At 53.9% G+C, this 27,450-nt stretch overlaps 2 protein-coding genes across 8 annotated transcripts in view; both read right to left on the bottom strand.

Annotated features, from left to right (window-relative positions):
* Positions 1-412: 412 nt before the first annotated feature.
* GHDC (GH3 domain containing) lies at positions 413-4,476 on the bottom strand. 2 transcript variants are annotated; one of them, XM_058676284.1, is made up of 10 exons: positions 4,375-4,476; positions 4,136-4,202; positions 3,661-3,953; positions 3,252-3,373; positions 2,630-3,131; positions 2,145-2,337; positions 1,991-2,062; positions 1,782-1,915; positions 1,343-1,428; positions 413-935 (listed from the first exon to the last, which is right to left on the bottom strand). In XM_058676284.1, exons 3-10 carry the CDS (start codon positions 3,938-3,940, stop codon positions 717-719), a joined length of 1,608 nt encoding a protein of 535 aa, XP_058532267.1. In that variant the 5' UTR covers positions 3,941-3,953; positions 4,136-4,202; positions 4,375-4,476; the 3' UTR covers positions 413-716. The 2 variants fall into 2 exon arrangements, with proteins under 2 accessions (XP_058532267.1, XP_004599166.2); XM_004599109.2 differs by having other exon boundaries at positions 4,050-4,476.
* Positions 4,477-8,844: 4,368 nt separating this feature from the next.
* Positions 8,845-27,450, bottom strand: part of LOC101518842 (signal transducer and activator of transcription 5B) — an 81,701-nt gene continuing 63,095 nt past the window's right edge. For all 6 annotated transcript variants that reach the window (XM_058676113.1, XM_058676114.1, XM_058676112.1 and 3 more), the window contains 16 exons: positions 26,237-26,411; positions 23,307-23,437; positions 22,917-23,068; positions 22,342-22,497; positions 21,795-21,974; positions 21,364-21,451; positions 21,147-21,269; positions 18,902-18,994; positions 15,590-15,796; positions 14,390-14,484; positions 14,091-14,221; positions 13,121-13,291; positions 10,978-11,029; positions 10,619-10,723; positions 9,576-10,284; positions 8,845-9,501 (listed from right to left, as the gene is read on the bottom strand). In XM_058676113.1, coding sequence (XP_058532096.1) covers positions 10,158-10,284; positions 10,619-10,723; positions 10,978-11,029; positions 13,121-13,291; positions 14,091-14,221; positions 14,390-14,484; positions 15,590-15,796; positions 18,902-18,994; positions 21,147-21,269; positions 21,364-21,451; positions 21,795-21,974; positions 22,342-22,497; positions 22,917-23,068; positions 23,307-23,437; positions 26,237-26,411 — 1,986 coding nt within the window. In that variant the 3' untranslated portion in view covers positions 8,845-9,501; positions 9,576-10,157. The remainder of the gene's footprint in view (positions 9,502-9,575; positions 10,285-10,618; positions 10,724-10,977; positions 11,030-13,120; positions 13,292-14,090; positions 14,222-14,389; positions 14,485-15,589; positions 15,797-18,901; positions 18,995-21,146; positions 21,270-21,363; positions 21,452-21,794; positions 21,975-22,341; positions 22,498-22,916; positions 23,069-23,306; positions 23,438-26,236; positions 26,412-27,450) is intronic.

The raw sequence follows: 27,450 nt of genomic DNA, 5'->3' as shown, positions 1-27,450 counted from the left end.
GGCTGCTGCTGCTGCTGCTGGGCTGGGCAGGGAGCAGCGTGGGAGGCAGGAGGGAAGTGCAGCTCCACTGTCAGGTCTGCTGGGGCTGGGCAGGCAGGAGGGCCACTCCATGAGTTGGGTGACCCAGGCAGGGTGACCTAGGCTATGGCAGGAGTCTCTGGGGCCCCTCCCATGTGTATACAGCCCTAGGCTTCAGCGTCTAGCTGGGGGTGGGGAGGGGGAGGATGGGAAGAAAGAGGCTGAGGGTTCCCAGGAGAATGACTGAGCCCAGGGGGAGGGGAACCAGGCTGTGGCAGACGGGTAGTGAAAGGGGGTCCCCTGCGGACTCAGACTCTGGACTCTGGGGGCCAGAGGTTTATTTGGGAGACAACAGGAGGTGGGGAGGGAGGGGTGTAGCTGTTGCACCGGGTGCTTTAGGGAGAAGGCTATGGCCGAGGCAGGAGGGGCCACGCGGAACAGCCAGGGTCAGTAATGGTTTTCTTCCTTGCCCATCTCCCTTGTCAGCTGAGGGTTCCTCTGGAGTCCACCCAGCCCATCCAGAGCACAGGTCCGAGAACACTCCCTAGGCTGGTAGACAAAGGGAGCTCCCCCCAGGGGTCTCCAGTGGCCATGGACTGGGGTCTGCTCTTCCTGCCTCCAGCACTGGCCAAGGAACCCCATGCTGAGAGACCCCCACTGGGGAGAGGCGGAGAGCCTGGCAGGGGGCAGGCCCTGGCTCAGGACACCACCCTCCTTTGCAGGAACTGGGCCAGGTGCTTGTGCCTAAGGACCCTGGGCATCTCTGGGGGGTAAGGGGATGAGGGACAGGCCCCAAGGGCTGCTCGGAGGGCTTTGAAGGTCCCAGCTCCCACCAGGTGGACTCGGGCAGGCCCCACGCTGCCCCGGAACCGCAGGGACTTGTAGTGGGGGGAGACTTCCTGAAGGCAGTGATCGAGCTGTGAACAGAGGAGTTCATGTGAGCCGGGGCTGTGAGTGCCATAAAAATCTCTTAGAGGCCGGCTCTCCCCTAGCGGGGCCCCGTCCCTCCTCGCAGCCCCACCCATTGTCACAGGCCCCGCCCCCTCACAGGCCCATCCCTTGCACGGCCCCGCCCTCTCTTCAAGGTCCCGCCCCTCACAGACCCATCCCTGCACACGGCCCCGCCCTCTCCCGGCAAGGCCCCCCCTCACAGGCCCATCCCTTGCACGGCCCCGCCCTCTCTTCAAGGTCCCGCCCCTCACAGTCCCACCCCTGAGCCTGGCCCCTCCTAATTTGCAGGCCCAGCCCCTCATGTCCCGTCCCTCCGCAAGGCCCCGCCCTCCCCTCCGCAAGGCCCCGCCTTCCCTTTTAGTGGCCCCATTACCTTGTCCCGATTCTCCTCCGACAGGTTCCTCAGTCCCCTGAGCTCCACAAAGATCTCATAGTGGGGAGCAGAGCCCTCGCAGGAGTCTGTGGACAATACCCCACCATCCACACTTCCTGTAAGCAGGGCACCTTCCAGGGCTAAGGATCCCCTGTCCCATCTTGCTTTTTCCCACCCTGAAGTTTATGGGGAAGAGAAAGTTTCTTGGTAGGGTGTAGACTGCATGAAGGGGAACCTATAGTACAATCCCAAGTACCACAGAGCTTTGAAGAGAAGACAGGCAGACACTGCAGCAGCAAAGGATGTGAGTTAGACACCAAGAAGGACTTTCATCAGGTCAGTGGCTGCCAATGAGGCAGGGTCTCCTCTCCCACAGGGTGTGGGGGGGTGGGGGGGCGCTAACCAGAGAATGAGAGCAGAAGCCCGTAGAGACACATACCCAGAATGCTGCTCTCCACACAACCGTGCTCCACAAGTTTGGCCCCTGGCCATTGCCCCACCGCCCGGGCCAGGGCCTCCGAGAAGACATGTTCGCTGGTATCTTCCCCTCGCACGCTCAGGGCCTGGCCCAGCCTGGGCGGAGGAAGGCGGAGGCAGTGGAACCAGGGCACAGGGGCAGCCACTCCACTCCCCAGGGGTGTCCCTTACCTGCCCGTGAACCTGACGACTGGACACTGGTTGTAGGCCCCAGCCACATGCACCACATCACCCCGGCGACATCTGTGGGTGGAGGGGGGGAGTCAGGGCAGGGGGTGCTGACATCCTTGGCTCCCATGGAGGCAGCAGATGGGCAGGTGGTCACCTGATGAGGCTGGTGTGGTCAGTCAGTACCAGCTCATACTCTTTGCCCTTCTGAGCCTCAGCCAGGAAGATGGTTTGGCCAGCCTCCTCCTGGACTCCCTCTGGGACTGGGAGCAGCTCAATGAAGGGGGCCCCAGGGGGCAGGAGGTAGAGGCCTGGGGACTGCTCTGGCCAGAGGTTGAGGCCCAGCACCCCTGTGGAAAGCCAAGCAACCAATTGGTCATCCCACAGCGATTATTTGCTTTCCACTGGAGTACCTAGCCCAGGTGCCCAGCCTCTGGGTGTCTGATCCTCTCCACCCTTCTAGGCCAGAGCCCTAGGTTCTGCTGGGAGGGAGGCCCAGTGTGTGCTGCTGGGAGTTCTAGGAGTGTCAGGTTCTCCATTTGTGGAATGGAGGGTGTCGAGAGAGGTTTAAGTAACCCACCACTGGCTGCCCCTAGGCCTCTGTCCCCATCCTGCCCCACCCCTCCCCAGCAGCCTGCTGACCTCCAGAGCCCACGTAAGCAGGAGAGAAGAAGTTGAGCCCCTGGCACCATAAGGCCCCAAGGGCGGCCGCAGCCTCAGCTTGGCCTCCTGCGTCCAGCGTCACAACCACCTGCAGCTGTGGCCACAGCCGCCGGGCCAGGCCCTGGGGTCCTTGCTCCAGGGCCTCACGCAGCGCCGCTGCCCTTCCTGGGAGAGCAATGCCTGGGTTCCCGGCTGCAAGGGCGGCCGCCAGCTCTGTGCCGTCTGCCTCCAAGTCCAGGAAGACGTCCAGGAGTTCAGTGGCTGTGCTGGCCTCCAGCACTCTCAGCTCTGGGGACCTTAGTGCCTCCAACAGCAAAGCTTGGGAGTCCTTGGTTGCAGGGGTGCTAGGCAGGCCCAGGGCATGGCCTGGCCATGGGAGGGTACTGGGCCAAGGGGACATGGGGGTCACGCAGGCTGTGCTTCCTGGAGCCAGTACACCGGGGTAGGCCTTGTCCAGTGCCCTGAGACCCAGCAAGGTAGCCTGGGGGAGAGAGGGGAGGCTGTGGGGCTAGCTCTCAAGAGCCCTGGCTTTGGGGTTCTTTGTCCACCCCATGGGAGGGCTTGGCTACAGGTAGGGGTTCCAGTGGCTGCCCCTGTTTACCTGCAGCGAGATCCCACCACAACACTGCTTTGGGGGAGGGGACAGGAGCTGCCCTCCATGTTCTTCTTCCTGGGCCTGGTTGGCCTGAGTCAGAGGGAGGTGATTCCGGAAGGTGTTCACATCTGCAACCACCAAGACCCCAGGAACTACTCTGGCAATCTTCCATTTGCCAAGAGTTCCACGTGAGAAAGGGAGATCCCTTGTGGGAGGAACCCAGGGGACAAGGAAAAGAAGAGGTGAACCTGACCCTGTGAGCTAGGTGTGGGCCTGGGGCTTGGCACAGGCTATAGGTCAGGGTGCTCAGGTTGGCAGCGGGGTTAGGGGAAGAGGCTCTTCAGCTCTAGAAGCTAACTTTCCCATGAACTTTTGGTTTCCTTTCAGGTGACTTTCCCGAGCCCTGGAAACACACCTGTGCTCCCTGGGAAGGGCCAGCGGGGACCCTGGACACCCTGCAGACACCAGGTGAGAGCCTGCTGCTGGCTCTGGCTCACGTGCAATGTGCTCTGTTCTAGTCTCCGCTGGTGCCAGGCCGCTGCCCAGCCCAGGCCGCTGCGGGCCACTCGGTACTGGAGGTCAGCAAGCCAGGACAGGCTGGACTTCTGGGAGCCCCGCTGCACCAGTGTGGCAGGAGGCAGTAGCAGGAGGAGCAGGAGGAGGAGGGACAGGGGCAGCAGCAGCCACAGCAGCATCTCCAAGCAGCTCCTGGGGTGTGTGGGGGGGAACAGGAGGAAATAGGGAAACCTAAGCGAGGAGGGAGGGGCTGTCCACGTCCCCTCCCCTCTCCCCCGTGCTGCGCACCAGAAAGCCCTAGAGAAGAAAAGTTGATAGGACAAAACCAGGACCCTGTTGGGCAGGTGACCCTAGGGAGAGGCTCTGGAACCGACCTGAGTTCAGATCCTGCCTCTGCCGCTTGCTGGCTGCATGGCCCCGGGCAGTCAGGCTAGTCCTGATCTGTAAAACAGGAATCTCAATTTGTCTCCCAGAAGAAACAGAAATGGCTCAGCACAGGCCTGGCACAAAGTGGCCGCTGCCAGTGAGTTTGCATTCTCTCAGCGTCCACCCAGTCTGTTCCAGCTGTTTGTTCCTCCTGAGCCCTGGACGGCAGCTCTGTGCCCGTATGCACCTGTCACAGTCCACTTCTGCCCACTGTCAGTTCCCAGGGACCCCCTGCACAGTGCCTCTGGAATCAGGACACAGGCCGGGAAGATGGAGCCGGGGCTTTAAAGGGCTGGTCCGAGTTGGGGGAAATCCGGCCTCCAAACTTAGGGGAGGAGCTGAGGTGGGGGGTGCTCTTAAAGCGGCAGATCACCCAAGGGCTGGGTGCTGGTTCAGGCTGGTAGATCTGGGAGTTGAGGCCAGGCTCTCAAACTGACACAGGTGCGGGAGAAGCTGAGTGTGGACAGAGTGCCCTGAAGTGGCTTCTGTAGCAAGACAGCCTCAGAAGCAGTGTGTGGTAACCCAGGTGTCTGGGTCCGTCAGTTTGTGTGTATGTGTGTGTGAAGGGTTACAGCAACACAAACCTTCTGCAGAACAGAAAACTCTAGAAGCATACCTTGGAGCAACATTCCACAGTCCACAGTTCTGCTGTGGCCCCCACAGCTTTACAGGTGGGCCGAGCCTTGCCCACTAGGGGAATCCTCTATGCTCAGCACCAGATGGCTTACCCAGCCTGAGGCCACTGCCTCCGTTCCCCAGGAAAGGCCCTCCTAGGGGCATCTCCTCTGCGCAGCCTGAGAGCATTGGGGTAGGGAGACCTGGAAAGGAATGCTACCTAACTGACACTCTGTCCTTGGGAACTGGGAGGTGGGAAAGGAGAAAGGGTGGGGAGGAGTGGCGCCCTTTCCCTTACAAGTCCCAGTCTGAGTACAGGCTGCTTGCTCAGCTCTCAGCTTCTCCCCAGCTGCCTGCCTGGCCTGCCAGCTGTGTTCTCCTCACTAGCCCACATCCCCTGACTTCTCCAGCCTCAAGGACAGAGCACCTTGAGGGGCACCTATCCACTCTGACAGATGCTCTGCCCCATTCAGCCTCACTCCCATGCGACCCCTCATCTGCCTGAATTCCTTACGCAAAGACAAGAGCCTAGTCAATCCTTTCCACTACCAGGGGACATTTGTGTTAGTCTAGTTGCTTTCTTTGGAGAAGCAGGTGGCTTTGCAGCAGAGAGCAGAGCACCTCCTTAAGTTAGGCTCCTACCCTTGGGGAGGCAACTTGTGCTCATGAAGTCCCCTCTCATCATGCCTGCTGTCTGGCTGGGACACTGTCTTCTTTTCCCCACTGCTGCTGCTGCTTTTTAAACTTGAGAGGGAAGAAAACAGACAGAACCCTCCTATCTGCTGACTCACTCTCCAAGGAACCAGCAACTCCATGTGGGTCTCCCACATGGGTGGCTGGTGCCCTCTTCTGCTGCTTTCCCAGGCGCATTAGCAGGAAGCTGGATCAGAAGTGGAGCAGCCAAGACTTGAACTGGTGTGCAAATGGGATACTGGTATTGTCGGCAGCAGCTTCTCTTGTGCTAAAATGCTGACTGATAATAAACTTTTTTTTTTTTTAAGATTTATTTATTTATTTACATTGGAAAGTCAGATTTACAGAGAGGAGAGACCAAGAGAAAGAGCTTCCATCTGCTGTTTCACTCCCCAAGTGGCTGCAATGGCTGGAGCTGAGCTGATCCAAGGCCAGGAGCTTCTTCCAGGTCCTCTAGGTGGGTGTAGGGTCCCAAGGCTTTGGGTCATCCTTCACTGCTTTCCCAGGCCACAAGCAGGGAACTGGAAGGGAAGTGGAGCAGCTGGGATACAAACCAGCGCCCACATAGGATTCTGGTGCATGCAAAGCAAGGACTTTATCCGCTAGGCTATCGTGCCAGGCCCTAACATTCTTCGTATATTTACATATAAATCCACTAGCCTATCTTTTTTTTTTTTAAGATTTATTTATTTTTATTACGAAGTCAGATATACAGAGAGGAGGAGAGACAGAGAGGAAGATCTTCTGTCCGATGATTCACTCCCCAAGTGAGTGCAATGGCTAGTGCTATTCCGATCTGAAGCCAGGAACCAGGAACCTCTTCCGGGTCTCCCATGTGGGTGCAGGGTCCCAAGGCTTTGGGTCGTCCTCGACTGCTTTCCCAGGCCACAGCAAGGAGCTGGATGGGAAGTGGACCTGCTGGTATTAGAACCGGCACCCGTTTGGGATACTGGCGCATTTAACGTGAGGACTTTAGCCACTAGGCCACACTGCTGGGCCCAAGACACTTTCCATGTACCTACTCAATGGCTCAAATTCCTACAACAGCCAGGACTGGGTCAGGCTGGAGCTAAGAGCTCAGAATTCAAGCTGGGTCTTCCATATGGGCGGCAGGGACCCAAGGACTTCCCCAGTTGCACACTAGCAGGAAGCTGGATGGGAAGCAGAGCTGGGAATTCCACCTACACAGTCAAACATGCTACACAACACCTGCTCCTGTTTTATTTACTTGATAGAGGAGCCAGCACAATGGCTCAACAAGCTAATTCTCTACCTGTAAGCACCGGTATCCCATAAAGATGCCTGCTCATATCCTGGTTGTTCCACTTCCCATCCAGCTCCCTGCTTAGGCCCTGCGAAAGCAGCTGGAGGATGGCCTAAAGTCCTGGGACCCTGCACTTGCTTGGGAGACCTGGAAGAAACTCCTGGCTCCTGGCTTTGAATCAGCTCATCTCTGTCCATGGTGGCCATTTGGAGGCCATGAAGCAGATGAAATATCTTCCAACAGGATTTACTTGACTGAAAGGCAAAGAGAGACATCTTCCATCTGTTCGTTCATCCCCCATATAGCTGTATGGATGGGGGATGGGCAGGGCTGAAGGTGGAAACCGGGAACTCCATTTGGGTCTCCCGTGTGAGTGACAAGGACTTGAGGGCACAAGCCATCAACTGCTGCCTCCCAGGGTGTGCCTCAGCAGGAAGCTGGAACTGAAGGTGCAGTCAGGGCTCAAACTTCAGCCCTCCAATACAGACAACAAACTTTTTTCTTTGAGATTCATTTATTTTCATTGGAAAGACAGAGTTACAGAGAGAGAGCTATCTTCCATCCCACAAAAGGCTGCAGTGGTTGGAGCTAAGCAGATCTGAAGCTAAGAGCCAGGAATTTCTTCTGGATCTCTCATATGGGTACAGGATCCCAAGACTTTGGGCCATTCTCCACTGCTTGCTTTCCCAGGAAACAAGCTGGATGGGAAGTGGAGCAACTGAGACATGAGATCCCTTCTGGAATGCTGGTGCTTGCAGGTGGCGGATTAACCAGTTGAGCCAATGCTCTGGCCCTAGGATGCAAGCATTCTTAGCGTAATCTTTGGCACTGCAATGGTGCCTGCCTACACAACATGAGCTTTCTCACAAGAGTGCATGGGAAGGCCAGGAGGGAACCTGTTGTGCTGTTTTATAACATTACATGGGCAGAAAAATAAGGAATATCTGTCTGTCCACCAAGGGCCACTGGATGTTCACGACCTCACCTGTGGATCATACAGAACTGTCAATGTCACAATTCACCTGCTATAGGCTGTCTTTTGGTAACCCTGATGGTTGCCTTGGCAGGGACAGAATGAGTGACCTTGTGGGCTTGTAGGGTCTGTGGGCCAGCTGTGTTCCACGTCTGCTTCTCAGAGTCACACTGAGACTTATGATCATCCTCCTTTGCCACATGATGGGGAAAAAAATAAGACTCAAACCTATCTCTTCAGATGAAGCCTTTATTGTAACATGAAATACACAATTCTGTGACTGCCCCAAATTGTACACAATACTTTTTTTGGTGGCTATATACTCTGCCTCCCACGCTAAAATATGAATCTGAGATCATTTCACAAAGTTTTAGAAAGAAAAAATTATAAAAAAGTATAACTTTCATTTTAAGTTATGCTTATGTGGTCTCCCCCCAATCCCCTACAAAACCTGCACACGCCACACGCAGGGAGCTGGCGCATCGGAGGACTCTGTGTGTGTGGTGGGGGTAGAGGGGTGTGGGAGCGGCAATGAGCCTGGCACCACCTCTTGTTGTGGTTGCAGGAGCAGGGCGAAGAGAGAAAACAGAACGCAGAGAATGAGCGCAACTTTCAGTCAAAACTCTCTCCCACCTCTCAGCGCAGCCTCCTAAGAACAAGGGCGGCTTGGCCCCTGGTGTGAACAAACCCCCCCCCCCCCCGTCCTCCTCCTAGACCCCAGTGCTAACTGCCAAGTGAGCTCTGAGCCGCTCAGGGCTGCTGGGCTGCTCTGCCCTCCAAGGGCCCTGGGGCGGCGCCCACTTCCGACACAGCAAAGTACCACTGGGCTCCGTGTCCTAGCCAGGGCAGCTGGTGAAGTCAGCTGGATGCTGTGGCAGCGAAGGGGCCGACCAGCCTCCCCAGGCCAAGATGCCACCTGAAGAGGAGACAGTCTGCTCCTCGGGAAGTGGGCAGAGACTCCACTGCCTGACGTAGAAAAATAACTCAGTGTATGAACCCAAGCCCGGGCAAACAGCAGCTTTAAAAAAGTCATCTTCCAATAAATAGTTTCCTACAGAGGAATATTTTCCTTTAACAGCAAAACACTGATAAATTCAGAAGTTACTTTTGTAAAAAAAAAAATATCTGTTTATTTACTCACATGTATAAAAATAAGGCTTTTAGGGACATCCTCTCTAGGGGTGCTCAGGCTCATCTGGAGAAGGTGCCCCAGGGGACCTTTTAGGCCTCAACCGAAAGTTGCACCTGCTCCTCCCGCCCCACTGCCCATCTATCCAGTCCTGCCCTCTGGCGCCATGCTTTGGAGGAGACCACAGGACAAGATGCTGCTAAGGGTGTTTTTTTTCCTTTCTTTTCTTTTTTGATTTGGTTTTAATAGTTCACTAAACTTCCAAGCAGATCTGCTGACTGTACTTCCCCCAGGTTCCCTCCACCTGGTACCCAGTGGCCTGCAGCAGCGGGAGTACTTGCTCCACAGGTGGGTCCTGGTCAGGCCTTGCTCCCAGCCTGCTCCTCCAGCCTGTCACAGGAAGGAAGAACCCTGCTGTCCAACTTGGTGGGAAGGGGGAACCAAAAAGACCCAATTTAGAAACAAAACAAAACAGAACAAAACAATTTAAAAAAATGCCATTCAACATTGCCCCAGAGCCACTGTGACTAAGCCTTAAGGAAGATACGGAAGGACAGACTGAGCAGAAGGGCCGCTGCCCTGGGACTCAGCACCTGGGGGTCAGGGCCATGCCGACCACCCTGGCCATGACACTGAAGACCTCCCAGCATCGGCTGTGTCACACGACTTGCTTTCTTCCGTTTCCTCTGTGCGTGTGTGTGTGTGTGTGTGGACCTCCCAGCGTCGGCTCTGTCACGCGACTTGCTTTCCTCCATTTCCTTTGTGTGGACACACACAGGAACTGCATGGCTTTCCAGAGACAGAGAGGGAGGCAGGGGGCAGGAGGAGAAAGGACCAAGACAGGACATCAGGTGGCTAAGCAAAAAGCCGCCGCCAGGCCCCCTTCCCCATGCTGCCTCCAGCCTTGGTGAGGCAGCAGGAGCTTGGCGGACAGTGGTGGAGGCCCGGCGGAGAAGAGGGGCCCTCTCCAGTTGTGGCCCTGGTTGGAGCTCCGCCACCTTTAAGACCCATGGCTGAGACCGCCTTCCTCTGCGAGGGGCAGGAACAAGCACAGCCCCTGGGCTGGCGGCATGGAGCAGAAGCACACGGCAACGTGCACACGTGCACACGCACACACGCACTCACACGCCCACCACTGGTGCCACGTGCACAGAAACACGAAGTCACAAGCGAGGACGGACACTTCACATTATGAGCATTGTTTCCAAAGAGAAGCGGTTCATGGAAGTCACGCATCCACGATAGGAGCTCCTCCGGCAAAGACCACGGAGCTGCTGACCACAGAGCTGGGCTGGGTCACGACTGTGCGTGAGGAATCCACTGGCTGTCCATGGGGCGGCCCAGCAGTTCCTCTACTCGGCGTGCCACATCCATTGTGTCTTCCAGGTCAAAGTCGCCATCAGTGTCAAGGACGGAGTCCGGGCTGGGAAGGGAAAGCAAAGGATGCCAGGAGACCCAGGCCTCACCAGGCAGTAGCCTCTGCCCTAAAACCTCCTTCTGACCTGACTCGGGGGAGCGAAGTCTCTGCAGACAGACCTGCCCCAATGTGGTCCTTATCAGGGGAAGACAGTCTCACTAGGAATACAGATGGGTCTACTTGCCCTGCATCCCACACCACTCACACTTCTTGTTGTATCACTCCTGCCTAGGGCTCAGGCCTCGGCCAGACTCCCATGCCCACTAGCCCTCTGAACTACAGACTAAGGCCCCATCCATAATTACTCCTTCCCCACAGCTCCCATGAAAACCCAACTTACTTCTGGGGGTACATGTTGTAATGTGTCTGGGGACACACAGCCGGGGAGGGGGCCTGGTCCATGTAGGTGGCGTTGGCCCCTGCCTCTCCAGATGCATTCACAAACCTGCAAGAGAAGCAGGGCAGAGCTCAGCTGCCAGGGAGGCTGCCAGCTGCTCAACCGGAGGAGGGGCCTGGGGCGAATGGCCTCCTTCTCTGGGTGAGGCAGGATACAGGGCCCACTGGGCTGTGGTACAAGGCCTGGGGCCAGCTTTACCCCCTCCGAAGGCTTAGCCAGGTCTGTGAGCAAAGAGAAAGGCTAGGTCGGGGTGACGGAACGGGAGGGTGTGAGGAGGTTCCAAGGGGACGCTGGACACTTACTCAGGGACCACTTGCTTGATCTGTGGCTTCACGTACCCGTCCACGGCCTTGGCTGCAGGGATAAGGGCAAAGATGCAATCTCCCCTCAGAATCCACTTTTTATGGGATACAACACAGCTACCACAGGCGCGCGCCTGGGTACCTGTACTTCTATCTACCTTTACACTGACACAGACAAGTGATGTTTCAATCTGTGGGGAAGACTTGGGGTATCCCAGGCATCTGGAGGATGGCTTGGATGTTCTAGTAAGTTCCTTAAGCCACAGGAAACACAGACTCCAATACAAATCTCCTTTAGCAGTGTCTAGTCAGAGGGGAGAGCCTCAGGGAGCAGGGACATGGTTCTTCCCAGGGTCTGTCTGCTCCTTTATGTGAAGGTGTCCACATATCGCAGGGAGGGCTGCCTGTGTTGCCTGCCTCAGAATGCTGTTGTTGGGCATGTTGCTTCACAGAGTCCCCTGTGCCATGAAAGACCAGGGGCAAGGCTGGCATGAGTGGGTCCTCCACAGTTGCCAAGCTGACAGTAAGAGTGTGAGCATGTGCTGAGGGTGTGTGGCTGGAGCTTTGCTTCCTGGGCACCGGATGGGGGTGGGGAGTGGTGGTCCCAGCCAGGGAAGGAGACCACCTGGCACCAACAGGGTGAAGAGCACAGAGCCTGACAGAGTCAGTCCCCATGGGCGTGGGCACCTGTCATCCCGACTTGGCACTCCTGGCTTGGCGGTGGGAACTACCTTGCCTGGATATTGCACACCCTCTGTGCTTAGTTTGTAGCAGAGAAGACAAAACCCAAAGGCTATGGCAATGGGATTCTACAGGCTGAATTGGCTGTGCTAATAAAAAGAGGCAGTGGATGGGTAACCTAAACTATCACATAAATCTTTATGTAGTTGGGCTTATTTCTCCACTTATGAATGCGACTATCATCTTAGTGTAAGAAGAAATGACAGAGGGCCTGGTCTGATGGCTTAATTGGCTGATCCTTCCCTTAAAAGCGCCAGGATCCCAAACAGGCACTGGTTCGTGTCCTGGCTGTTCTGTTTCCCATCCAGCTTGTGGCCTGAGAAAGCAGTGGAGGACGGCCCAAAGCCTTGGGACCCTGCACCTGCATGGGAGACCTGGAAGAAGCTTCTGTCTCCTGACTTCAGATCAGCTCAGCTCTGGCTGTTGTGACCATTTGGGGAGTGAACCAGCGGATGGAAGATCTTTCTGTCTTTCTTTCTGTAAATCTGATCTACCTTTTCAAAAAAAAAAAAAAAAAAAAAGAAAAAAAGAGAGAGACCAAGTCACAAAAGATTCTTGGTGACCCAAACTTACATTTTTCACCTTGGACTCCAAGATCTGAGGTGACCTGCTCTGACCCCTCACTCTCTTCCTGGCTTCACTGGCTGTGACCTCCCAGGTGCTCATGCAGTTGCTCACTCTACTCCCCCACCCCCAGCCCTGCAGTTTCTGCCTTTGCTCTTGGCCGGAATGTCTTCTCCAGGTCTGTGCTTGGTCAGCCTCCTTCCCGTGCCCGGGTCTGTGCGGGGCCAGCCTTCTCTCCATGCCCGGGTCTGTGCATGGCCAGCTTCCTTCCTGTACTAGGGTCTACTCCAGTTTCCCTTCAAGAAATGCCCGCTGGCCCTTCTCTTCCTTCACCTGGCTTTGTTCTCCTCATAGCGCCCGTGGCTAAGCGAGCACCTGCTACCCTGACTGCTTTCTCCCTGCCACTGGCTGGCATACGGTCTCCACAGAGGAAGCACTGCTGTGCGCCCACTGGTGGACTGCAGGGAGGAGGCACACTGCAGAGCGTCGAGTGCCAGCCGCTAGCTCGTGCATGGAGCCAAGCCTCCAGATGAAAGACCGTGGGCCATGTCTTCTTTCTTGCCTGTGCTTTCATGTGTTTTCTGACAATTTTACAAGAAACACCTAACACCTTCAGATTCAGCAGGCAATAAAGCTTGTATTAAAAGTGATCTGTGCCTTGGAATGTGGTATTTGGGATTGGTGGCAGATGCGTTTTTCCTGAAATGAAGAACACGGCCTGGCATTGACACCTGCCCTGGAAAATGCTCACACAGCAGGAACTGAAGGCTAGTGGGCAGGCTTTCATGTATGAGAAACACACACACACACAATCAAATCAGAATGCAAACATCGTTACCAGTGGCAGGCTCGCAAGGAACCGGTGTGTAATACTTGGAGTACACTTCATCTTTTGGTCGATCAGGAAACACATATATAAGGTAACTCAAGTCTCCCAGTCGGTCAGCCAGGGACCGGATGGAGAAATCTCTGGTGGTAAACGGCATCAGATTCCAAAACATTCTTTCCTCTAGACCAAAACACACAACAGTCACGTTCTACACGTGGTTTCTGAACAGGAAATCTTAAAACCGAAACTTGCTACAAATTTGAGCTTCCCACTGAGATGGCCCCCAACAAAGCTCCATTTTTAAAACAACCACAGGTGGTCATTTTGAAATCACTGGTCAGTAAGTAGGTAACAGACGAGCTTCCTTCAAGAGCCAAAGCTCTTGGGCCATTTCAAGTCCACATGCTATTCTGCTCAGGGAGAAGCCATTCTTAGGCCCCCTCCCCCACCCAGTCCCTGCCTATCAGCGAGCTGGGCTACAAGCTCACACAGGCAGGGGAAGTGATGTTGGCACTTCCATCATGAAAGATGAGCCAGCAGGCCATGCTCCGCTCCCCTTCCTGGACGCAAACAGTCAAGAGCAACACCTTTATGCTGAGGAGGGCATGGTGAGATTCCCATGGTGTGTCCTTGTGAGACTCAAACTCCCGGAGGATTTCTCTGCCACAGTAAGTTCCGGGTTGCATAAAAATGAGGCCCATGTTCCAGCGGGTGAGCAGCTGGGGTCTTGCACAGACCACCCTGCGCTGCAGGAACCCATGTCCTGATCAAATGCTCCTGAATCCCAAAATTAGCCATCGCGCCTCCTGCAACATGTTTGACAGGCAGCTGTCGCATGTCCTGGCATGTTTCCCGTCACTAATATTGGCTCCCCCAAAACAACAGGTGTGCATAACCAAGTACCAGTTTTGCAATAAGAACAGTTGACTCTGGACATGAAAGCAAAACGCAGCTCTATGAAAAAGGGACAGGCACTCACGGGAATCGAACTTCCAGGCGATGGTGATGCCGCCGATTTCTGAGTCACTGAACCTCAGGAGGAAGGTCCCGTCAGGCTTGTTGATGAGCAGGTCATGGGCCTGCTGCTTGTTTACGAAGCCCAAAATTGCCCTGGATCACAAAGGCCATGGGAGCGGAAGCAGAGGGTGACAGGTGAGGGCCAGGAAGGAGACTGACTCTACCGCTGATTTAAGAAATGATGATTCTCCTCGATCATTCCCATCCTGATCAACCATGTAATCATTATTTAAAAATTAAAAAAAAAATGATGATGCTCACCCATCATTCCAGTGAGGCTTGAGATGCTTTTTTAGCACTTCCATCACTCCGTCAAACCACTGCCAGAAGGTGTAATTCCGTCCTGGCAAGTTCTCCTGGGTGGAGAGCCAATAATGAACACAAGGAGGCAAGAGGAGCAGTGGAAACCTGGCCTGTGGGTGCACACACTTTAACTGAGAAAACTAAACAGGGTACAAACATGGGACACTGGAAGCATGCAAATGGACCTGCCCGACTTGTACAAAGGCCCTACAGCCAGGAAACAGAGTGCAGAAGAGGAGGGGGAGGGACGGGGAGAAACAGCACAGCCTCCCTGCCAGCACTGGCACTATGTGGTGGCCCCCATCTGATTGGCACTGACTAATCCTGACCCTCTGGCAACCCTGGGGTCCCCAGGAGCACCTGAGAAATGTACAGCTTCAGGCCCCGACTCAGACCTGTTGACTCATTTGAACAAGATACCCAGCTGAATACATTCAGCGCATGCCGTGAGATTGTGCAGAGGTTCCCAACAGATTTCAATAAAATGCTTTTAGCTAATTCCATTTTGAGGCACAAGCGTCGCTGGCCACAGCAAGGACAGCCAGCCAGCCCTCCTGTCTCCCTGCCCCAACATCCTCTGAGTACCAGCCTGTCCGCCAGCAAGCCTGTAAGCACAGATGTTGGACACTTCTGAATTCAGGGCTAATGCTGTAAAAATAGCAAAACAAACAAACAAAAAAAATCCTGGTGGTGATGATGGGTTAAAAAAAAGAAGCAGAACTAAAGGCAGATTTGATCGACCTGTCAGGTGACACTGGAACTACCTGGTGCTAAGGGAAAAGCTCTCCTTCATCAGCAGCCCCTTCGTGGGCTAGGGATGCTACAGGAGCCTGACCGGGCACGACATATCAGGGAACATCGCGAGCGAATGGAACAGAGCCAAGGACTCTGACCATGCTGGCTTTGCTCATCAAGAACTGTGTTGGTATTTGCTTTGCTGCGTCTTTCACAAAGCCCAAGTATGCAAAGATGCAATCTCCTACAGGGACCCGGGGAACTCCCAAGGTGTGCATCTACTCAGGAACTTCTGTTAGTTTGGGTCCATTTTATCAGAAACACCAAGAGCACATCTGGGTGGGGTAGGGGTGGCGTAGCAGGTTCTGTGCATGTCTGGTTTGGATTGGTTGACCTAACGGCAGCTGGTGGCCTGGGCCTCACCCTGTTGAACTGGGACCAGGACACGGACATGCTGCTGTAGTCCTCCAGGTGGCTGCTGCTGCTGTTGAAGAGCTTCTGCGCCAGGAACACCAGGTTCTCCTTGGTCAGGCCCCGGTTGCTCTGTACCTCAGCCTTGAACTTCATGTTGAGGGCCTCGCACAGCTGCGGCCACAGTACTTTGTCGGGCACAGCGAATGGCACCCTGCCCTGGGAGGAAGGAGAGGCCAAAACCGTGTGAGCAAACAGTTGTGTGATTTATTGCCTTTAAGCTGCCAAAGAAAGACGGTGATGGCTGGGAGCAATCATAAACAGGTGCCTTGCCAGGCCTGAGGGCAGTCAGACCTGGGGGTGAGCAGGCTGTGAGACCGAGAGTGTTCTAGGTTACTTTCTTGCATTGCCACAAAGTGGCCTCCTCCGGTGGGAGCTACTTTGCAAAAAGAGATGCTGAATCTGCAGCCCAGCCCAGGGCCTGGAGAGCAGGACAACAAAGCCTAATCAAAGTTTGGCTTTTACTGTGAACTTACTGGGAATCAGGAAGGCTGAAAGACTGTTTCTCTAGGTAAAAAGAAAGGTAGAAAGAGTGAGGGTTGGGGGAGGGAGTCCCTATAGAGGCATGTGCACAGCTGTAATACCTGCCTTGGCACCTCTCACCCAGACCTTGGGCTCAAAGTGCAGCAAATGGTATGAAGAGATAGGTTGGGATTTTTAATAAAGGGCTTTAAAAAGAAAGTCTCATTCAGCCTAGCCTCAGCACTTCATGTTAATTGCTTCATAACTGCTTGAACAGGTAATTCCTTCATGCGATATAAAATTTAAGAAGCATGTGATGTATGTACAGCAACGTCAGCTCCTACTCCTGCCCATCGGGGGCCAGATCTACTCCTCAGGGCCACCTGAATCTAGTTTCTCGTATGAGGTGAAAAATATGAATGGATGCCATACAACCTGTGCGAATGGAACGAGAGGATGTTTGCTTTGGTGCCAAGAATGGTGAAATCTATGCATGGTTGTTTCATGACACGCATTTCCCATGAACTTTTCGAAGACTGTCCTGCCTGGTGGCAATTATAGACCATCACTGGCCCCCATATATGGTGGCATAAAAGTCACGTGTTCTGAACCCCCTTTACCCGATGCTGCATGTGAGAGGGCCTGGGTCACTAGGTAAGAGAATTCTGTCCCTTCCCAGGCAGGGGACAGGGTGGGAAGGCAGGCAGTGAGGAGAGTGAAGCCCTGGGATCCTGCCGTGGGCTGTGGTGGGCATGGCTGGCAAGTCTATATCATGTGCTTCAAAGATAGCTAGAAGAGAGGATTCTTGGTTTTCTCACCACAAAGAGGTGATAAGCGTCTGAGGGGACGCACATGCTAACATCCCTGATTTGAGCACTGCACCAGACACCCACCTGGGGACATCCACCCAATAAATACCTGCAACTACTATTAGGAGTCAGTTAAAAAGGCAAAGACACCATGCCTGTCACTGTACAGTTGCTAACTGCTCTGCATTATGAGGACAGTAAAACCTATTTCACCAGACCCTGGATGAGGACATAACAGCCTCTAATCTTGAGGAGCCACAACAACGCATCAAGGCACTCATGTTAACTCTCTCTCTCTCACACACACACAGTCGAACAAGAAACCCCCCCAAGAATTCATTTATTTTGAAGTAGCATAATATGGGGCCCAGCACAATAGCCTAGTGGGCTAAATCCTCGCCTCGCACACCTGGGATCCCATATGGGTGCTGGTTAGTGTCCCGGCTACTCCACTTTCCTTCTAGCTCCCTGCTTGTGGCCTGGGAAAACAGCAGAGTAGGGGCCAAAGCCTTGGGACCTTGTACTTGCATGTGGGGAGGCCTAGAAGAAACTCCTGGCTCCTGGCTTCAGATTGGCTCAGTTCTGGTCGTTGTGGGCCCTTGAGGAGTGAGAGGATGGAGGATTTTTCTTTCTGAATTTCCTTCTCTGTATATAAGTTTTTCCAAAGAAAATAAATAAATCTTCAAAAACTAGCATAAGATGTACACCACTAGTCTTTAGCAAAATTTAAAATGTGAAAAACGCTTATTTACTCAAGAGGACACTTTAGTTCTCCCGGTGATGAGGGGATAAGATCTGCTGATAGAGAAGGATATGAGGAAAGTGGAACAGTCTTACATGGGAAGCTTATAGGGACAGATGCAGGCAGATCTTTTGAGTCTGGGGCCTTGCGCAATGGCCTAGTGGCTAAATCCTTGCCTTGCACCCACCAGAACCCCATATGGGCTCTGGTTCATGTATCAGCTACCTCACATCCCATCTAGCTCCCTGCTTGTGGTCTGGAAAAGCAGTGAAGGCTGGCCCAGACCCTTGGGATACTGCACCCACATGAGAGACGTGGAGGAGTCTCCTGGCTTTGGCTCGACTCAGCTCCAGTCTTTGGTGCTACCTGGGGAGTGAATTAACGAATGGAGGATCTTTCTTTCCTTCTCTCTGTAAATCTTCCTTTCCAATAAAAATAAATAAAATCTGCAAAAAAAATAAAATAGTCTGAAGTTGGAGACTGGTAGAACCTCATTAAAAACCTGCCTTTGCAATAAAAATACTGTTTTCTCAATAGTGCTGCTGGGAAGGCTAAGACCTCCCAGCAGCTAGGAGAGAAGGACACACGTTTATGTCCTGAACACAAACCCCTTATCCTGCTTTTCTGGACTAATCTCTATTGCAAGTATGCAACATGCAAACCTCTCCCTACTGGAACATTCTGGAAATGTTTGTCAAGCAGCACATCAGCGGCTTTCAGGTACACAGATCCAGCAAACTCCCTTTGTCCACTAGACAAAGCTTCTCATTTTCTTGAGAGACCTGCAATGAATCGCAGGCTCAGAAATCTGGAGAGAACACTGGCTGTCATCATTTCATGGAAGGAAGATGATATGAAGGAACTGCCTTGTAAGAGTTGAAGCTTCCAGAAGGAATAAGAAGTCCATACCCCATTCAGATTTCACCCAAGGATTCTGGGAGCTCTTTGCTGAGAACTGCCTCAGCAAATAACAACTCCCTGTGTCAGTAAACACAATCTTCCTGACACTACAACTGCACATCACTGGTTGGCAACTCAGGCCCAGAGAGGCCAGGCACCTGTCCCACAGTCACAGGGAGAGTAAACAGTGGCCTGAACCCAAGCCTGTATGTTTCCCACAACCCTTCTACTCTGTTAGGGAAAAAAGCATTTGTTTTCCTCTGATTTTTTTTTGGGAAGGGGGAAAATGAAGAGAACCAAAGAGACTGGAATGAAGACCTGGAAACCCACAGGCCCCCAAAACCCACTCACAGGCTCCGCGAAAGCATTGTCCCAAAGAACGGTGGCTGTCGCGTTGTTGTCCTGGCTGCCGTGCACAATCACCACCACAGGGAGCGACAGGGTCTAAAAGGACACAGGAGAGGGCTGAGTGCCACAACCCCAAGTTCCTCCCCCGTCCCCTCCTGCTGCAACTTTCTCCTGTTTCAGGAAATGTGTTCTTCACACGTAGAATCTGAGCAGTTCTAGGAATAATCTCCCCCATCCCAAAAGATTTATTTATGTGAAAGCCAAAGTCAAACCTAGAGGAACAAACAGAGAGAAAGAGAAATCTTTCATCAGTTGGTTCACTCTCTAAATGGTCACAACTGGAACTGAACTAGGCCAAAGCCATGAGTCTGGAGCTTCTTCCTAATTGCCCCTTGGGGTATAGAGGCCCAATACTTGGGGTATTTTCTGCTGTTTTCTCAGGTATGTTGGCAGGGAGCTGGATCAAAATGGAATGGTTGGTTCTTGAACTGGCACCCATATGGGATGCTGGCAGTGCAGGTGGCAGCTTTACATGCTATACCACAGTGCTGGCCCCTAATCTGACATTCTATGCTATCAGTCATAGACATGTTATTTTAAAAATGGTACTGTGGTAGCTGGTGCAATGGTTTAACTAGTTAATTCCTTACATGCAAGCATCAGTATCCTATATGGCACTGGTTTGTGTTCCAGCTGCTTTGCTTCCCATCCAGCTCCCTGCTTATGGCCTGGGAACACAGTGGAGGATGGTCCAAAGCCTCAGGACCCTATATCTGTATGGGAGACTCAGGAGAAGCTCCTGGCTCCTGGCTTTGTATGGTTAAGCTCTGGCCATTGCGGCCACTTGGGGAGTGAATTAGTGGATGGAAAATCTGTCTTGTCTCCCTGTAAGTCCCTCTCTCTAATAAAAATAAATAAATCCTCTTTTAAAAAGTGACATTGTGGGTTCAGCACGTGGCCTAGTGGCTAAAGTCTTCACCATGCATGTGCCGGGATCCCATTTAGGCACCACATTGCGTCCCGATGGCCCTGTTTCCCATCCTGCTCCCTGCTGTGGCCTGGGAGAGCAGTTGAGGACAGCCTGAGGCTTTAGGATCCTGTACCCACATGGGAGACCCAGAGGAGGCTCCTGCCTCCTGATAGGCTCAGCGCCGGCCACTGTGGCCACTTGGGGAGTGAATCAGCAGATGGAAGATCTTCCTTTCTGTCTCTCCTCCTTTCTGTATATCTGACTTTCCAATGAAAATAAAATAAATCTTAAAAAAAAAAAAAGTGGCATTGTGTGGGCCCAGCACGGTAGCCTAGTATCTAAAGTCCTTGCATTGCATGTGCCGGGATCCCCTATGGGTGCTGGTTTGTGTCCCAGAGGCCCCGCTTCCTATCCAGCTCCCTGCTTGTAGCCTGAGAAGGCAGTTGAGGACAGGCCAAAGCCTTGGGACCCTGCACCTGTGTGGGAGATGCAAAAGAAGCTCCCGGCTTCTAGCTTTGGATTGGCTCACTCTGGGGAGTGAACCAGCGGACAAAAGATCTTCCTTCTCTTTATCTCCTCCTGTCGTATATCTGACTTTCCAATGAAAGCAAATAAATTTTTAAAAAGAAAAAGCGGCATAGTGGGACCAGTGCTGTGTCACAATGAGTATAGTTACTACCTGCAATCCTGGCACTCCATAGGTGCACTGACTGAAGACCTGGCTGCTTCACGTGCAATCCAACTCCCTGCTAAGGCACTTGGGAAGGCAGTGGAAGACGGCTCAAGTACATGGGCCGCTGCACCCATACGGCAGGCCTGGATGCAGTTCCCGGCTCCTGCTTTTGTCTGGCTCCAGCATCAGCTATTGTGGCTATTTGGGGAGTGAAACAGTGGATGGAAGATCTTTCTCTCCCTCTCTCTTTCTGTTGACTCTGACTTTCAAATAAAAACGTTTTATAAAAATTAGGCATTCCTGAAGGATGGCATGAGTCTGTCAAAGGTACATGGGGAACAAGAGGAAAAGCACAAACACTTTTGGAAAACAAGTAACAAACATTTAGTATTGACAAACCACTTATCAAACTCCCTGAGTGCTGGTGCCTTGACTCAGTTTACCTGTCCACCAGCTGCTGCACAGAGATTGTGTGTTCATGTCCTAAGACAGTCTCAGGGAGGGCTCCCAGTTCTCTGTGCATCAGTGGTGACAGAAGACATGCAGGGATCTAAACAATCCTTTTGTAGGACCAAGCCAGAGTGGTAGCCGAGCCAGCTCCTCACCTTGACTTGAAAAACCAGTTCATTTCCACCAACACTGAACTGTGATTCGAACAGGATGGTAAATTTTTCTTCGGTAACAGACTCTGCTCCACGACGGTCAGACCTCTTGATGCGCTTCAGGGACTGCAGACAGGAAGGAGCAAGATGACAAAGACGCCCACCCCTCATCACCCACCAGTCAGGAAAAATCCCTGCTGGCCTGTCTCCCCGGCCTCACCATGTTCCTGAAGTGGGCACTGAGGGTGCCTGTGGCTTGGTGGTATTCCATGACACAGCAGTTGTTGAGGATCTCGCCGCTGTACTCGCTGCAAGCACAGAGAGGCGGCTCCAGGTCACACACTGCGACTCGGCACCCGGTGGGGACCGGACAGATTTGGGGCAGAGGAAGTAAAAGAAGGCTGCTACAAACGAGGTGATGGAGCGGAAACGTTAGCTGTGCAACACACAGGAGTTGTCTTGAGCGCATCCCTGCTAATGAGAAACAAAGCGTAGCATCTTCATGGCAGAACATCCCTGTGCTGTTCCTTCTCTAGTGAAGAAGAGGCCAGAAGGGACCACGGGGAGCTGACCCAGGAGGCAGCAGTACGTTCTTCCCATCGCAAGCACACAGGAAAGCAGCAAGGAGCAAGAGGCAGGGGGGACATTTACTTGCGGGTGTTCTCGTTCTTGAGCAGGGACTTGGCCTGCTGCTCACTGATGATGGTGGCCTTCACCTGCGGGGGGTTCATGTGCACGTTCAGCTTCCCGCCCACCAGCAGGCGCACGGTGGCTGCAAACTTGGTCTGGGTCTTCAGGACCTGAGGGGGCTGCTTCTCAATGATGAAGGTGCTGTGGGGGACACGGGGAGCCCACAAGCTGTGAGACACACTCCAGGGAGAGGCCTCTCTGGGGCAGGGCGGGGCTCCTCCCTCCCTCCACTGGGGCTCAGCAGATGAAAGAAGGGCATACTGCCCAGTTCCAGCTCCCAGGGAAGGGGTTGGGAAAAGGGCAGGAGGGGAGCAGGCCCTGAGGACACCGCTTGTGGTGTCTGCCATAGAAATGGGGCAGAGAAGCCACAGTCACAGCTGACAGGATGGGGAGGGATGTGAGGCAGGGCGAGCCAGGACTGGAATGGACACCCAGGCTGCCCAGCATCCCTGCCTCCCAGGTGGGGAGCCACCCTGCCCACGGGGCATGGCCAAGGGACAGCGGTCACCTGGTCACCAGGGCTGAGATGATGTCTGTGATGGTAGCATTGACCTCGGCCAACATCTCCTCCACAGGGCCGGGGATGGGCAGCTGCTGGCACAGGTGCTCGGCTCGGCGGATCTGCTGCCGGTTCTGCCAGATGATCTCGGCCAGCTTCTCACACCTGGGGGCAGCCCAGGATCACAGGTATGCTGTGGCTCCCCCACTTCCCAGACCGGAGTTGGAGGACTCCCGTTGGGGGAGACTCTGTGCCATTATACAGCTCCACACCCCCAGGAGAGTCTGTGCTGTAACCACCCCTCCTTTTCCTGCCTCAGAGCAGGCTGACTGCCTACCAGAAGCACAGGAGTGGCCTTAACCGGGCCCAGGCAGCCCAGAGCTCTGCACACCTGGCCAGTTCCCCCTCAGGACATGACACCCTCGCCAGGGGAGCTGGCAAGGACTGTGAGACTAATGTCTGTGTCACAAATGGACCCTGCTGAGATGCAACTTGTCCCCAATAGAGGGGCCTGCCACACAGGCTGACTCAGTGGGCAGAGGGGCCTGCCCCTTCCACCAGCCCAGCCTGCACCCTGGCCTCACCAGGACTGCAGCACGTCCAGGCTGCCCTCGGGGGGCCCACCATTGCCGGCCAGCTGCTGCCGCCGCTTCCACTGGATCAGCTCATCGTCCAGAATGATGGTCTGCTGCTTCCGCAGCAGCTGCAGGGTCTTCTGATGCTTCTCAGCCAGCTCCTGCGGGATGGTGGACAGCAGCCCTGCTGGGCCCCCAGGCCAGCCTGCAGGATGCCCAGACACACAAGGCCCGACACCTCCTCCTCCCCACCTGCTCTGACCTGGGGCATCCCAGGGAGAAGGATCTAGCCTCTGGCTCTCCGGGCCCATGCTCTCATCCTGGCCTTGCCCCCCTGGCTGGTTCCAACAGCCCCCACCAGGATGTTCCACCCTGGGACCAGGACACAGAGCCACTCACCACGCGGTACTGCTGCAGGGTCTGGGCCTCGCGCTGCAGCCAGGCCTCCAGGGACACCTGCTTCTGCTGCAGGGCCGTTTCCCTGCTCAGTCGCTCCTGGGGGTTCAGCTGGGCCAGCTGAGTAAACTGAGCTGCAGAGGGGACACGACACCCATGACTGTCACCTCCTGCAGCCTGGTACCGAGCCCCAAGACTGCACTCAGCTGGCTTGGGCCACCCCTTGGAGGTGACCCGTGGCAGATCAGGAGTCCTGCCAGCCTGGGTGCCAGTGACGAATGGGCTCCCTCAAAGGTGGTCCCACTCTCACTCTCCAGGCTCCTGACCGTGTCCTCCTCCAGGGGTGGGTTGTGGGCTCTGAGTGCAGAGCAGGGCTGAGGGACCCCTACCTGTGGCTCTGTCTGCTGAGCCCTCGTCAGAAGGACTCTGGCTTGGACCAGTCTCGGGTGAGGCATGTGCCCTGCCAGGAGTCACCCCTGTCTGTTTGGGGTCCCCATGAGCCCAGCCCACCAACCAGCAAAGACCACAAGGGAGAGACACCTGGGCCTGCCGGGAGCAGCAGGATGTCCCTGCGAAGGGCACTGCTGTCCTCACACTCCCTGGAGGACCCTCACCCACATGGGGACCCGGTCTGAATGAGGCCTCAACACCCTGCTCAGAACAGCTGTGACAAAAACCTTTAGACCAAGGAAAGGACAAAGTGGAGCATGAGGAACACCTGTGTGGCACTAACTTGTCACTAACCTGGCTTAGAAGTGAGCATGTGCCCAGGCAAACCCCTGCATCCCCTTCCCCACAGACAGCCATAGCCCTGATCCAGGTCACGCCTTCCCCCCAGAACCTTCCCAGCTTGAGCCCATCTTGCTGGAGCTTTTGATTAGCCTCTAAGGGCCATGTCACCCTGACCTTGTTCCTGCCTCAGGGAACACACAACTGGACCCATGAAAGCCACTCCAGGCAACCAACAACTGCCCAGAATTACAACTTACAAATCTGCCCACATCCTGGGCAGGGTACCATGCAGGCTGAGTGCTCCCCAGGCAGGGTCTGGACCAAGGGACTGGGCCGGCTATACGGAAACCTGCCCGCTTACAGGATGGGCTTTTAGTTCCAGCCCCCGGGCCTGGCCTCCCCTTGCCAGTGACCCACTTGGCTGTCTCCTGGAAATTGTACAATTTTCTGGAAGGAGGTCTGGGAGACCTGAGACAAGGGCTGGCTTCACTGAGGGAGCTGAGCATTCCCTTGCGCCAACAGGCCCACGGTCTGCCTAGGATGGGGGAGGCAGATAGATGAGGCTGAGCAGACGTGGCACTGTGGGAACAAATTCAGATGTGGCTCCAGTCTTAACCCATCCCCAGGACAGGTCCTAAACCCGAATTCAGGATCACAAATCCTGTTCATAGTCAAAGGACCTGGGCAGAATTAGCATCCTGAACTCTGCTGGCTCTGCAGGCCGTGTGGGATGGAGCTGGCCAGGAGGAGGATGTTCTGGCATCCTCTTGCCAGCTGTTGCTTGATTTGTAGGACTCTTACGGGATAGACAGTTGCTTGATTTGTAGGACTCTTATGGGATAGACAGTTGCTTGATTTGTAGGACTCTTTCGGGACAGACAGGTCTTACAATGTGACCAGAGGCCTGGGGTCCTCTGTATCTGTTGTGTTGCAGCTTATAGTGTCCCCATCTCATAGTGAGCACTGTTTCTTTTATAATCCATCCTCTGCTAGTATGACTGGAAAGGCAGCATGTGAATGCCCCTGTGCTTGGGCCCCTGACACCCATGTGGATGCCCTGGATGGAACTCCTGGCTCCAGCTACTACAGCCACTTAGGGAGTGAATCAGCAGACGGACTACAGCTTTGTCTGCCTTTCAATTAACTAAATACATCATTAAAAAAGAGATTTATTTATTTTTATTTAAAAGTCAGAAATCCAGAGAGGAAGATCTTCCATCCATGGATTACTCTCCAAGTGGCCACAACGGCCAGAGTTGATGTGATCTGAATCCAGGAACCTCTTCCTGGTCTCTCATGTGGGTACATGGTCCCAAGGCTTTTTGGGCCATGTTTGACTACTTTCCCAGACCACAAGTAGGGAGCTAGAAGGGACATGTGGCTGCTGGGACTCGAATCAACGCCCATAAGGGATCCCAGCACATGCAAGGCGAGGACTTTAGCCATTACGCTACTGTGTCAGCCCTCCCTTTTTTTAAACTCTATGATCTTTTGGCACAGGAACTACATTTATAATTACCGCCCACATAGTTTAAAATGGAGTTTGCACACACATGCTGCAGGAGTATCTGTGCAGTACATATGTTAGTATCTGTATGGGCTGACATGCTGGGCCAGGACCTCCCTGAGTTTCTCAGCTGGGCTGGCAAGCAAGAGAGGACACTGCCTAGTCTCAGGGTGTCTAATTTCCTTAGGGTCAAGAGGGGGCGCTGGTGGGCTCTGCAGTGACAAGCAGGACTTAACACTAGACCTTTATGCTTTGTCTCCTGGTACAAGGACCCCCAGAGGTGCAGAAGGCCCCTCAGAAGCACCACTTGGCATGGAACATCAGAAGTGTTCAGCCCCTTGATTCTTGACCTCTCATTGCTTGGAAAGCTTTCTTAGCATGTAATTATTTATTTCACTGATCATTCTAGGGAAAGTTGCCTATTACACGTAAAAGTATTATGGTACTCTTTCCCTAGATGGCAAACTTCTTCCTAAAAGAGGAGGTGTCCTCCCCTGCAGTCTGGGGGCTACCCAGGTGTGAGGGATTCTGCGTGAGACCCCCCCACTTGGCTTTTCTGAAGCCTCTTCCCTCCGGCACTAACACTGGTGCCAGTTATCGCCTGGTGCTCAGACAGATTCGGACACCTTGGGCTGGAGAGCAGCCTGAAAGCCACCCAACTCCCTTCCTCCCTGGGGAAAGGCACTGGGCCCACCTTGGATCCTCAGGCTCTCTTGGTACTGGATGATGAAGTACTCCTGAGTCTGCTGCAGTTTCTTCAGCTCGTTCTCCGTGTCCTGTGTGACCAGCCGCAGCTCCTCAAATGTCTGGTTGATTTGCAGGTGCTTCTGGGACATGGCGTCAGCAAGACTTCCAGCTGGAGAACTACCCTATAGACAGACCCAGACAAAGTGCAGGCCAGTGGGATAGGAGGAAGCCGAGGCAGACACCCCCAAGAAAAGCTGGTCCCTACAACTGGCCTAAGGCCTCACCAGGGTACAAGTCGCAAATGTCATCTGTGTGAACTGGGACCAGCAGGGACATAAGGTACCTTTGTAGAGTACACTAGAAACTTCTAATTCAGATCTGGCCTCCACTAGAGTATTCCCAAAAGGGGTCCATCTGATTCCTTTCAGTGAGACTAAAGTTGAGCACAGCCTTGATGTCATCCGGGTTTTCCTAGTGATAATAACGACTCCTCACTCCACATCAACTCACTGACACAACGCCAAGTGACTGTGCTAACACTGAGGAGAGCGTGGGCAACACGGCTGCCTGGACACACACTGTGTCCTCATCCAAGGGATTCTTTTTCTTTAAAAAAAGTTTATCATTAAAAAAATTTATTTTTATTTGCAAGGCAGAGTTACAGAGAGAGGAGAGAGAGAGAGAGAAAGAGAGAGAGAGAGAGAGAGAGAGATCACCCATCCACTGCTTTATTCTGCACTGGCTGCAAAGGCCAGAGCTGGGCCAGTCCCAAGCTAGGACCTTGGGCTTCATCTGGCTACCCCATGTGAAGCAGTGGGCCACCTTCCACTGATTTCCCGGGCACATTAACAGGGAGCTGAATCAGAAGTAGAGCAGCTGGGAATCCAACTGGTGCCCTTATGGGATGCCGACACCACATCAGTAGAGGCTTAGCCTATTAATGCCAGGGTGCCAACCTCTATTTATTTATTTCAAATGCAGAGGAAAGACAGAGATCTTCCATCTGTTGGTTCACAGACCGTATGGTCCAGACAGCCAAGGCTGGTCCAGGTAGAAGCCAGGAGCAGCCTCCTACATGGGTAGCATGACTCCCAACACTTGGGCCATTATTAGCTGCCTTCCCAGGCACATTAATAGGAAGCTGGTTTGGAAGTAGAACAGTCAGGACTTCAATGTGGGATGCTGGTGTTGCAATCAGCAGATCAATGTGCTGTATCACAA

Source organism: Ochotona princeps, chromosome 17 (genome assembly GCF_030435755.1).
Source record: "Ochotona princeps isolate mOchPri1 chromosome 17, mOchPri1.hap1, whole genome shotgun sequence".
Lineage (NCBI taxonomy): Eukaryota > Metazoa > Chordata > Mammalia > Lagomorpha > Ochotonidae > Ochotona > Ochotona princeps.
This window is presented reverse-complemented; position numbering and strand designations above follow the sequence as displayed.

Bases quoted from the DNA above. Each gene is read 5' to 3' on its own strand.
- GHDC (XM_004599109.2), bottom strand. From the start codon at position 3,940: ATGCTGCTGTGGCTGCTGCTGCCCCTGTCCCTCCTCCTCCTGCTCCTC. The intron at 3,132-3,251 runs GTAAACAGGGGC...TCTCTCCCCCAG, and splicing joins GTGGTGGGATCTCGCTGCAG to GCTACCTTGCTGGGTCTCAG. The intron at 2,063-2,144 runs GTGACCACCTGC...CTCCACCCACAG, and splicing joins GACCACACCAGCCTCATCAG to ATGTCGCCGGGGTGATGTGG.